This window comes from Clarias gariepinus, chromosome 8 (genome assembly GCF_024256425.1).
Source record: "Clarias gariepinus isolate MV-2021 ecotype Netherlands chromosome 8, CGAR_prim_01v2, whole genome shotgun sequence".
Lineage (NCBI taxonomy): Eukaryota > Metazoa > Chordata > Actinopteri > Siluriformes > Clariidae > Clarias > Clarias gariepinus.
Window position 1 is genome coordinate 27,868,994 of NC_071107.1, and position 13,004 is coordinate 27,881,997.

The 13,004-nt window shown below is 37.7% G+C and overlaps 1 protein-coding gene across 1 annotated transcript; it reads right to left on the reverse strand.

Moving 5' to 3' along the window:
* Window positions 1-782: 782 nt before the first annotated feature.
* On the reverse strand, window positions 783-12,595 carry msh6 (mutS homolog 6 (E. coli)). The gene is made up of 10 exons (XM_053502616.1): window positions 12,281-12,595; window positions 8,914-9,116; window positions 8,649-8,824; window positions 5,582-8,135; window positions 2,974-3,266; window positions 2,506-2,623; window positions 2,304-2,393; window positions 2,033-2,187; window positions 1,061-1,263; window positions 783-977 (listed from the first exon to the last, which is right to left on the reverse strand). The coding sequence occupies exons 1-10, from the start codon at window positions 12,526-12,528 to the stop codon at window positions 896-898; spliced, it is 4,122 nt and encodes a 1,373-aa protein (XP_053358591.1). The 5' UTR covers window positions 12,529-12,595; the 3' UTR covers window positions 783-895.
* Between the last annotated feature and the right edge of the window lie 409 nt (window positions 12,596-13,004).

Sequence of the window (13,004 nt, forward strand, 5' to 3'; positions counted from 1 at the left end):
CTCAGTGATGCACCCACTGAGAAACATGAAAGAGCTCTGGTTATAGGAGACTCTATAATGAGACATGTGAAATTAGCTAGGCCTTTAGGGGCACCAGCGGCAGTGGTTAGGTTTATCCCGGGAGCCAGAGCACCGGCCATAGCAGGTAATCTTAGGGCTCTAGGACAGAATAGGTTCTCTAAGATAGTGGTACATGCTGGAGCTAACAATATGCACCTTCATCAGTTAGTAAGAGTAACTTTACAGAGGTGTTCAAATTAGCGAAGGCAATGTCAGATGACGTAATATGCTCTGGTCCCATTCCAACGAGACGTGGTGACATAGCTTACAGCAGGTTATGGTTGCTGAACCACTGGATGTCCAGGTGGTGCTCCGAAAAATAATGTGGGCTTCATAGATAATTGGAAGACCTTTGAGGGCAAAGCTGGCCTGTTATGGCTTGTAATTACAAACCATGCAACTGAAACATTCAATATGCCGGTAATTGTAATTGTTAAATATGTTGAATGTGGAGTGGTACTGGAAAGATACTCCAAGTAACCAAGAAAAGTGTTGTGTGTGGTAGGGCTCCACCTCTCTCTGCTACAGAAAATGTAAAGCAGTTTCATGTTTTGTTGAAGCTTCGGCTTTTGCCTATAACCAAGTTTGGCAACTGGCTTCTTCTTAAGCCTAAATTGTATACATGTTTCATGACAGTGAGTCTTAATATATTATAAAATACTTATTACATCATTATGTGGATGCATGCAAATATCTATCATATGAAAAAAAGACAGTATGCACTAGTGAGAATAAACTTTATTAGATCATGTTAGTAAAAGTGAAAATATTTAACTTTCCAACTAAAGAACAATGATCTTGTACAGAGTACGAACATGTTTGTTTTCCCTTCCTATTACACATTGTCAATCATCTGAACCAGTCTGGCAAAGTGTTCACGGTCAGCTGTAGGGTCTTCAGCAAACAAACACACTTTTCTAAGGAAAGAATATAAAACGAGACATGTAAGAATTCTTAATTAAATTCTTATCTGAATATCTTTTTAGAATTTGTTTCTTACTTGAAGATTCTCAGAGCTACGGTATTCTTCTCAAACTCACGGGCTTTGCAATGCCCAGATTGGATCACCTCTTCAGGGATACTGGCAAGGCGGGCAGCATTAAACCCATAGCTTTTTGGACAAGCACCACTGATGAACTTGTACAGGAAAGTGATCGTCTCCTGGCTAGGGTCCTCATCACACTCATTCTCCACCATGCAGGCCTAAGTGTAAGCATGACAGAAAGTGCATATTAAAAATCTGACATGAATTAACATTTCACTCATGACCATTTAAAATGTATTAGACTAGACTCCGTAACTTGCAATTTCCCTTTCTCAATAAAGGTGCCTGGTGAACAGCTGCATTTTATGTAACAAGACAATGGATTCTAAAAATTGCAAAAAAATGTTTGGCTTGTGTGGCTTACAAGTCTAAATTCAAAAGAAAATGTTTAGAAGCCATGTAATGCATTTGAGAAAATGCCTGTCTAAATTTTGTTTTAATCATGTTGTATAATGGATGTGTACAAAGTAGGGCTGGGCAATAATTCCAAACTGGCATCAGAACAAAATCGGTCAATAATTATGATGTGCTTTGGACTTTTTAATCAATATAAATAGATCCAACTGTCCATCACACAGCAAATGAACAGCAGCAGCAATTAACTTAAAAAAAAAAAAATAAAAAAAAGTGTCTTGCAGTTCACCTATGGGTAACCCTTTTTGTCACATTACAACCACAAATGTAAAAGTATTTTATTGGGATTTTATGTGATAAGCAAAAAGTGACGTATTATTGTGAAGTGGAAGGAAAATGATAAACGGTTTTCAAATTTTTTTTTTTACAAATAAAAATCTGAAACGTGTGCCGTATAAAGAATATCAAAGTTGGAATTGTCACAACCTTATGGCCCATGTGTTTTTCCACCAAGTAGATTAATCGTCATCATGAGATCCATATTATTCTAAGCCAAAAATAGATTAGACTCACCATATGACCAAGTTTAACAGAACAGTCCTGAGCAAAGTCTTCTACCAGGGAATGGTAGTGAGTGGAGAACAGCGTTCGGCAGCAGATCCTATTTGACAGTTCCTTTACCACTGAGCTTGCTATTGCTGTGCCATCATATGTGGCTGTTCCCCTGCCTGTAGCCAATCATATTAAATGTGGTAAAGAGGGTGTGTTGGATACAGTTCAGGCTTTGAAGTAGAAAAATAAAAACACTAAAAGGATATGCCAAAACAATATAAAAGATGTGTACCCAGTTCATCAAGAAGAACAAGTGAATGTGTGGTCCCATGCAGGAGGATACTGGCTGTTTCACTAAGCTCTACGAAGAAAGTACTCTCTCCTAATGATACAGAACAGGTACATTTGAACATTCAGTTGTTTACATAACATTCACTTTAAACCCTGAACAGGCACTTTAAGGACACAGTAAACAATAATGCGAGGCAACTCACCGGACATAATACGATCTGAGGCACCAAGACGAGTGAACACTCGATCTACAGGGGTTAGGCGGAGACTTTCGGCAGGCACATAGCAACCCAACTGTGCCAAGATCACAACCAGGCCACACTACAGCAAAAATACACAGGGCTCCATTTCTTCTTCTTCTCAAAAAATAATAAACTAAAACAATATGAAACTAAACAACAACTGTTTCTCTTAAAGCTTTAAATCTTGGACAAAAAGTAAATACAGCAAAAATCCTACTTATCGATCACACAGTTAGATAATTCATTTTGTTTTCCCATTTTGTCTTTTTTTTTCTAAAAGAATTTTAAATACCTTTTACATTTACATAAATTAATATTTGCCCCACATCCCCAAAATAAATAAGCTGAAATAGGTTTTAGCTAAAGCAAACAACTGTAGATATTTACAAATTGGAATTGTGCCCAAACAGTTCACAAGATTGAACTAACCTGCCTCATCAGAGTGGACTTGCCACCCATGTTTGGTCCTGTGACAAGTAAACATGGTGCTAGTATCTTCTTCTCATCTGCGCTGTCACTTTCATCATTTGCATGACAACCAATAAAGATGTCATTGGGGATGAAGTCATCACCAAAATAGGTTTTGGTGACACAGGGATGCCTGGATCCTCGGAGCTCAAGGAAAGGGGAAAAATGGGGGCTATCTCCTGGTAGAACAATCTCTGGTTTTACCATCATCCCATTTCCACTCTGGCTATATCGGCACAAACTCAACAGCACATCTGCAACAGCACAGACATTGTAAATCACTATTGTATTTATTAGATTGTAAAACAGGATTTCAAAAGGATCACTTGGGCATGCCTATAATTTATTGTTTGAGTAAAGTATACCCAATTACAAAAGAAATGTTGCAAATTAAAACAAACCTTCTCTAAATGTAGCATATAACAAAATCCAAAGAATCAAAAGTTAGAAATAATTAAAATATATTTCAAATATATCAGCTGGCAGCATTTAAGTGCTCTGATTTCTTCTGTCTTCTTGGAGTTTCTTAAGAAAATGCCATTTACTTGCCTAAAAACTTTGGTCAAAGCCAAAAGAAGTTAAAAAAGAATTATAATAATAATAATATTATGGACAAAAAGCTCATTCAAATCTTTAATGCATCAGTTAGCTTTGACTGGTGGTTCTAATGATTTGATTTAATTTAACTAACAACAACAACAACAACAACAACACTTGAATATATACGATTGCCAAGCACTTTATGATTTATAATAATGCTTGGTTATAGTCAGTAAAAATAATCAAATGGGATATGGAAGTCAGGCAATTATGGCTGCACAATTAAATAAAGATAAATAAATAAATAAATAGAAAGCACAGATTATTTTGAAATATATTGCAATTCAGATTTAATCTGCAATATTTATCTATTAAATGTACTACTCAATTGTTATTATCTAGGCTGACAGAAAATTATGGCACAAATTATCTCAATCAGAAAATTTATGGGAGGAAAAAAAACCTTTAATTTAGATTTTTATGAAATAAATCATGCAGCACTACAACTAATGATTAAATAGTGTCAACAGGGCCAACAAACACCAAATGACAATACTACCATTTGTAGTGCCTTGGTAGAAACCAGGACTGACTAAATCAGGCTATTTTTTTTTCCATTCCTCAACTGCTCCCTTTTGGTGAGGCTACACCTAAGTTTTCTGTTTACTGACATAAAATTTTTCACTCACTGTGAAAAAAGCTGCTAGTCCATATCTGAATGATTTTATGCACTGCTCCGCTGCCAAATAAGTGAATAATAATTACTAATGGAACAATAATAAATTGTAGCCAACTATTGTTTGATTTCCTGTGCATTTTAAGTGATGGTTAAAAAAGCTATTGACTTTAAAAGTTAAAAATGAGTAATGAAGACATTAAAATTACGATAGAACAAATATGGAATCATTAGATTAACATAAATGTGTTAAACTGCCCAGAATATATTTTATATATTTTTATTTTTCAAAGCCATGTTTTGCTTTGATGACAGCCTCGCATACTCTTGGCATTCTCTCAGTCAGCCTTATGTAGTGGCCTGGAATAATTTTTCAACACCTTTGAGTTTCCAGAGGTGTTGAGTACTCATTGGCTGCTTTTCCTTCACTCTCATCTCAGTTAGTTTTAGATTAGGTGATTATGGGGGCCCGGTCAACCGAATGCCGCACTCCATCACTCTCCTTTTTGGACAACATCTTTTACATCTCCTAGAGATGTGTTTGGGGCGATTGTCGTGTTGGAAAATAAATGAAGGCTTGGCATGTCACTGCAAAATGCTGGTTCAGTGTACCCTTAGTTTTGTCACCCACAGTGTCACAAACAAAGTATTTCCACACCATCACACCTCCTCCTCCATGCTTCACAGTGGAAACCACACATTCTGGAACTGTGTTTACCCTCTTTACCTCTAACAAAGAAATATCAGATAGAAAAAAAAGGTCACAAATTTGGAACTCATCAGTCTAAGGTTTTCCACTGATATAATGCCCATTAAATTGGGGTGTTTCTTGGCCCCACCAAGTCTCATCTGCTTGTTGATCTTCCCAAGTAATGGATTAATTGCTTCAATTTGACAATGTAGTCTCCTCTAAAAAAAGTGGATGTATGTCTGCCACTTGAACTTTGAGAAGCATTTTATATGAACTGAATTACAGGAACATATTCATTACAGGAACATATTCATATTCTCCACATCCACTGGAACATATTGCTGAATCCACTGGAACATATTGCATCTTGTGAATCTGATGAGGGAATGCCATGAGTGGTAATAGAAGCTAAATATAGGTACTTTGGGTTATCTAAAATCTAAAACATATTCTGGGCTGTTCAGCAATTTCATGCTTGTTCATTCACAGTATACATATATTAGTTTAAACAAACTTACTATTCCCCTTAACAAACTTATTATTAGGAACATGTACACCCATTCATTCAATCAGCATTTTAGAGCGTTCTATTGGATTACAAATTGTAATTATGAAATTAACAAAATGAGGAAAATTTTTTAAACTAAATATTTTCTCCTTACCAAGAACTGACATGCACTCCACAGCAGTTTGCCATTCTCTGTAGTTTTTATCGAAGTTGTAAAATAGTCGTCTCATACAATCTTTCAGTGCACCATCCCTTTTGTCCTCCCAGCTCTGCAACTCTGAGAACATTTGTTCAATCTCTTTTGTTGAGTATCTCTTCCAGCCCTTCTTTGTGGACCTCACCTCAAATTCTTCTGGTATGCTTCTCTCAGAAACACTGTCTGGAACCTCCATTTGATAGCGGTTTCGTCCTGTGCCCCAGTAAGACAGATTCTTGCAGCCAAGTCTCTTTTTCTGTCGAACCAAGTAGTCTTGCAGATTTCCCTCACATTCTTTGATGCCACTCAAAGCCTGATCATACTCTGGGTCAAAGCCAGCCTTAGGCGTAATCACACCAGTTTTTCGTGCTTTTTCATGGTCAAAAGCTGTGTCCCAGCGGGTAAGCTCTGGTCTAAGATCGGGAAAATGGCCTTCATTGCTTCTTGTTTTTAAGATAACTACTTGTCGCAGCAATTTAGATTTGAACTCCACTGAGACTGACTCCATGATTGTGACTATTTCCTGCATGGTTCTGAACCCTTCCAGTGCTGAAAGGAAGTCAGCAATCTTGCGTTTGCTATAGACTATCTCCTCATAAAAGACTGCTCTGCTGTCAGGGTGGTCCTGTCCTTTTAGGGGGGTACCCATACTATGGATTTTACTGAGTAACCGTTCAAGATCTGGAAGTTTTTTCAGGAGTTCTGTAACCTCAGAAGCTTGTGCTGGAGCAGCCATTAGGTCTTCAAGTGCATCCAAACGATCATTAATGGAGGCTGGGTTACAGAGGGGACCACAAAGCCACTGCTTTAGCAGCCTTTTGCCAAAAGGAGTACAGCAGGTATCCAACTGTTCAAGCAGAGTGCCTTCTGTGCCTCCAGTAGAACTATTCTGGAGAATCTCAAGGTTGGCCAGTGTCACTCCATCCAGCACCATGCGTTGACAAGTTTGAGCAAAGAAATTTGATGCATTCTCCGACTGTGGTTTCTCCACATCCACTGGAACATATTGCTGAAACTTAGCCAGGGAAAGAAGCTCATGATCAACCAGACACTTTTTAAGATAGAATATGCATCCCCCAAGTGCTGAAAGGGCCAGCTCATATCCTTCTTTAGGAGTAAGGCCTAGCGAGTCGCTATCAGAAGTCATTGCTTTTAGAGCACTAGGGAGAAATGAACATGAATCACTGCTCTTTACTTTAATTTCTTTAAAGTAATCTTCATCTGCCAAGGTTTTCAGAGTTTTTTGAGCATCCCAGAATTGTGAGCCAGGACTGAGACTTTCAAGCATTGCTGAGGACAAAGCAGCTTTAAAGATCTTTCGTGTCTCAGCTGACAAGTTACCCTTTTCAAATAGCACTTGGGCTGGCACATAATGTGCTAGTAAGGTACGAAGACGAGAACAGTGACGGTCATCCTGGAACTGGCCTACATAAAAGGAACCCACTGAGCTGTCAACAAAGCAAACTCCATATATGTGGCACTGGCCCGCGTTTTCTTCCAGATTTTTTTCTTTCACACTAAGCAGATACTTGCTGTCAGCCTCAGATGGAGCACCATCAAGTACACTATATGTCTGGGTACCCCGAGTAATTACTCTGCAAACCTCTCGCCGAACTACACGGTCAAATTTAGTGGGGCGGGCCATAGCCTTGCATCGTACTTCCATCATTTCAGGGGTCTCCGTCTGTTCTACACGTGCCACCTTGTAACCTTTTTGCACAAGCACATCAGAGAAACGACCAAATCCTATCTCAGGGAAACCAGAATGTGCCCAGGTGCCTTTCATAAAAGTAAGTCCCAACTCATTAACACCAATCACAGCATCAATGTGGTAGAGCTCATAAAACTTGCCTACTTTATAGAAAATAACAGTATCAAACATCTCTGACTTGAGCTGCCACCATCGACGCATACCAGGTGTAACCTTGTTGAGGAAATCATCAGGCACATATAAAGTGGTTGGGTCATAGTCCTCATCTGACTGACGCCTCCTCCGAGCATCCTTTCTTTTGCCATCTTGCAACCAATCCAATTTTTCATGGTCCCACACACCAGTCCCATCAAAGTTTCCTGCAGCACTGCTCTGACTCTCAAAGCTTTCTGGAGCAGAAAAAGCAGACAGACGTGACTTTGTGTTAACTGCAAGACTCACAGGATTCCTCTTATTGATCTCTGAAACTATAGGTGTACTCTTTGCTTTAGCACTTTTCTCTGATGCACGTTTTCGTTTTACAGGTTTCACAGGACTGTCTGGTTCAGGTTCAGATACACTCTCTTCCGCTATACTCTCCTCCTCAACACTGACAACACCATCTTCATCCTCACTGCTGGTTTCTGCCTGATCTGGCTTGAACTCCTCACCAGAGTCCTCACTGTCAGAGGCCACCACGATACGCCGACGTTTGGGTTTGTGAGCATGTTCTGCTGCAGCACGTGACAAACGCCTGCTAGGCTTTACCTTCTGAACCTCTTCTTCTGACATTTCTTCATCTGAGGCTGTTGATTTTTCAACCTACAGAAAAAGTGATTTCACAAAGCACAAATTTAAATCTTGTTTCTTGTTCTGAAATTTTTTCTTGTAAAAAGAAAATAAGCAGTCCGCTATTCTAGTGTGTGTGTGTGCGCGTGTGTTTTAAACAGCAGTATATAAACAGTTAATTGCAAACATTTTAATATTATTTAATAATTTAATCCAAAAAAATAAGCACAAAGTTAAATATTATAAACTTATTATTTTTGTTGTATATGGGTGGTGTCTGACTGGAAAGGTTCTAGATTGTGGAGGTGGGCCTTGTAGACCAAAAATATTGCTTTGATTGATCATAGGAAATATGCAAATACTTTGAAATACTGGATTTTTAATTTTCTTAAGCTACAAGCAGCAATCATCAAAATGAAAACAATGAATGAATCTTAAGAGTTATAAGAGTTTCACTTTTTAAATATTATTACAAAGGAATTTTTTTTTTTTTACAATATTTAATTTTTTTAAGATGCAGTTCATATCTTTAACATTGCTTCTTACCTCCATCACTTCACTGGAATCTGCCTCCTCATCAGAGGCATCCATACAGACAGGCATCTTTAGTCTCTGTTCAGGACTGTCCTGCAGCACACGGTCTGCCAACGCCATTGCCCTGCGAATTTCAGGCTTGCCACTGAAGAACAAACCACCTGGTTTTGCATCAGTGCTTTCCGAACCTGTTAGGAATAACCAAAATGCATTTGATGTTAGATTTCTTAATCTATTCTAGTTTATATTAAAAATAATAAATAAATGTTATTTGCACCTTTGTAGTCCTGAATGTACTTCTTTCTGACCCAACCCCTTGATGACGGTTCATCAAAAAAATGGACATGCACTCTTTGATCTTGTCCTCGGCCCCTCATCTGCTGGCCATTCATCGGATGGGGCACTATCATGCAGGGCCACCATGGGTGTCCTTCTAGTTTTGCCCATACCAAATCTCCCGCATTTAGCGAAAATGAAGAGCTAGGAGTATACAAAACATTTCTTACAAATTAAGTTTTCAATTTGTCAAACTTAAAAATTAAATTTCATAAATTTTATTTTTTATAAAACTTATACAATTTTATAAACTTTATGAAGTCTTTATGTCATTTTACATGTCTCTCGCTAAAGACTCTGGAAAATCGAAAAAAGCAATATTACAAAATATCAGAATATTCCATTTCGAGTTTAAGGAAAATTACTATTCACTGGTGCTTCTCTCAGTGTGGTTTAAGACATGCAACAATGTAGATGGGGAAGACTGCTGACTTGACAGTTGTCCAGAAGATGTTTATTTACCTCCACAAGGAAAAAAAAAAAGTTTGTTGCTCAGTGGTCCAAATTTCTTGTTTAAGATAAATGTAACTTTCCACAGTTAATGATAATTCTGGAAGCCATGTCACCTGCTGGTGCTGGTCCACTTACGGCTATGTAATAACAACTACAACCATGGCACTGAGGGAATTGCTCCAATACCATAAAGTAGTGAAAAAACCCTGGTCATTCAGTACAAATTTTGATAATTACTATTATCAATTACTAATTATTATGAGGTAAATGTCATGATCCAGTAAGCAGGCAACATGCTGAAAAAAAGGTCCAAACATCCTTCCACTAATGACGATTTTTCCAACTGCAACTGCCCCTGTGAACATTCAAAAAGTGGAAAGCCTGACCCTTAAAAATTGACTAGCTTTGTCGCCAACATGTGGGAGAGGACACTCTGTGGTTACTACACTCACAATCATTTATGAAGACCACTTGGACATTACAAGAATCTCCCATGACCTCACTCCAGCCAGTTCCAAATGTGTGGGCCATTAAAGGAGTTCCTGGGAGGCCAAATGGTTCAGACATGAAGAAGCAATCAAACTGTGGCTCCAGCCTACTGAGATAACCTTCTACATTGATGGTATCCTAGCACTAGTGAAACACTGCAACAAGTGTAGCAGGGGATTATATAGAGAAATAATGACAGTTTTACGCTCATAACTGTGTTATGTTATTCTGCATAATTAAAAGTTCTGATTTGACTTATCTTGTAACTTTACAGATAAAAAAAAATCCTATTTCAGTTGATTTACATCATGGGACAATCATCAATAATAAATTTCCTGTGCATTTCAAGTGATCGATTATGAAAAATGTCAATACATTTTAATTGTTAAAAAATGCCTAAAATATCATGTTGCATTTTTTTCTGTGCACACAGCAAACTACCGTGCAGCATAAACTCTCAATGTCTGAGGAAAATGTACTGTGCATGTATAATATTGATAGGTGCATATGCGTACATTGCAGTTCTGTACAATTGCGGATGATGCATCACATGGTACTTGTAACTTTAATATATATTCAATTCAATTCAATTTTATTTGTATAGCCCTTTTAACGATTTACATCATCACAAAGCAGCTTTACACAATCAAAAGAATTAAGTTTGTATAAAATGTGAATGTGTATGAATCAAAATTATATGATTGTCCCTGATGAGCAAGCCTAGGACGACGGCGACAGTGGCAAGGACAAACTCCCTGAGATGGTAATAGGAAGAAACCTTGAGAGGAACCAGACTCAACAGGGAACCCATTCTCATCTGGGTGCATATATAGATGCTTCTGCAAGTAATCCTAACTAATGCATGTGCAATGTACTCTAGTACTGTAATAGTGAATGGTGGTGGGATTAATTTTGTTAGGAAATCCAACAAGTGCAAGAAGCATTGTACTGTGTTGATAAACACCATTACTAATTGACCATATCTTGGTTTACTAAAACCAATGATCGATTATGAAATAGGTCCCATCGCTAGTCAGAATTCACCAGTGACATGAAACAGTGCACTGATCAGGGTAGCTTGTTAAAAACTAACTTATTAACAATAGTAAAACAAAATGAAGAAATTAAGGTGAACTCCATCATGATAACTATACAAAACTTAAAACACTGAAACAGTGAAACAGTGAAACAGTAAAACTTAAGCAACCCTGTTTTAAATATTTTTGTTAATGATATGACTATGTAAACATGCCAAGGAGTTGAATTTTTTTTTCAAATTGACCTGAATATAATGAAAACCATTTTATACTCAAATTATTCACTGTGCGTTGTTCTTAAATGGTGAAAAAGTTTTAATGTGCCAGTTTTGGAAGACGTCCCTCCATGTGGTATTGTTTTTTAAAAAAAACCTTTGCATATTGCAAATCTGACGTCTTTTTAAGAGTCAGCATGCTGATGTGGCTGTTATCTTAGATGTTTTGCACCATCACAACATTAGAGTTTACAGTAACTGATCGAGCAGTTGAGAGACAACCGATGAGAAAGAATTAAGTGATTTCGACCCGCAGCCAATCGATTAAGGACACCGCTAATCCAAAGTCAACCAAGAGATTTTAGAGAACATCAGGCTTCCATCTACATACTTTTCAGAAGTTTAACATGTCTATATTATGAATCTGTTTCTGAGTGATCATAGAAAATATTCTAATATTTTAATAGTAGTTTTTTTAGAAGTTACATTTTAAATAAAAAAAAAATTATAACAAAATCTAAAATATATATATTTTTTTTTATGTATACGTCATGTCCTCCAATCATTGGAAGTGTTTGCTGTATTTTTCCAGCAATCATCTATTTCCAGCAATTTAAAACGTCTAAGTTATCCTTCAAAGCACAGACAGCGAAATTACATTTTATTACTTTGTATGGGTGCGTTAAGAAATACGTTACAATACGTATTGTAATACGTAACGTATTGAATGACGTCATAATTTGACTCTATATGCGGCAGAGGAAACACGGGGAAACTAAATGTAAGAAACACCGGTACTTACATTACACTGCACGTCTGGCTCTAAAGCTTATTAAATGCAAAATATTAATAATATTGTTAGGTAGTAAGTAGGCGCAATGAGGGGTTGTTACATGGGCGCAGAAACATTCATCATACTATAACAACTTACAAATATTAAAACACACAAAACAAAAACAATTTTTCCCCAAAGTAAGTATCTCAGTAGCTTTAAGTTATCTAGGATAGCATTACCTACTGATGCCATTAGCCTAAATGTTACTCAGCAAAACAAAGCGACTGCAGGCATTCTCCACAAACGTATGACAAACTTAAGTGTTTATTTTCCCCCCACCTTTGATTTGCATCCGTAACTCTTTGTCCAAAGATTTTGCCATGACCGACTTTAGCCAGAATCTTGGTGGATTTTTCCGCAGATTTCCTACTACTGGGAGCTGCATGTTTAGCTTCCTCCTTCGGGGAACTGCTGGATTTAGTAACTGAAGGTAAATCTGCTTCGGTGGGAGACGGATTAGATTTTGTTTTCGCGACAGCTGGAGGCGACTTTGTAAAAAAATTAAAAATGGAACTTTGCTTTGCCATAACTAGTTGTACAAAATTAATATTTGGAACGCTAACCTGCCTCTCCACACTAGCTATGCAGAGAACCTTTCGCGGGAAAGTGCAAAAAGGAAGTGGGCGGGTCCTGTTTGCAGTCACGCGGTAGGATGTTGTCATTCCATGTGGACCATGGACGGTCAAGCGACGCTAATGTGAGGGATACGAAATTACACGAGGTTTAGAAAAGACTATATGTCACGACGGATTTCTGTCAGGTTGATTGTTGCTACGATGTGTTTGTGTATTTGCGTCAGTTAGATCCAGAGGCCATGTAATCAGTGTAGGACATGTACGTTCACAATTTAGGCTACACTGCTCAAATTATTGCTTATTTTTTTTATGTCATGTGACTTTTGTCTAACGGCACGCGTGCGCACAATGGTACTTTTTTCGCGCCATCTGGGTTATTAAACTAAGTCACGTGTTCGTGCGACTATTCACTCTCACACATTCCCTAA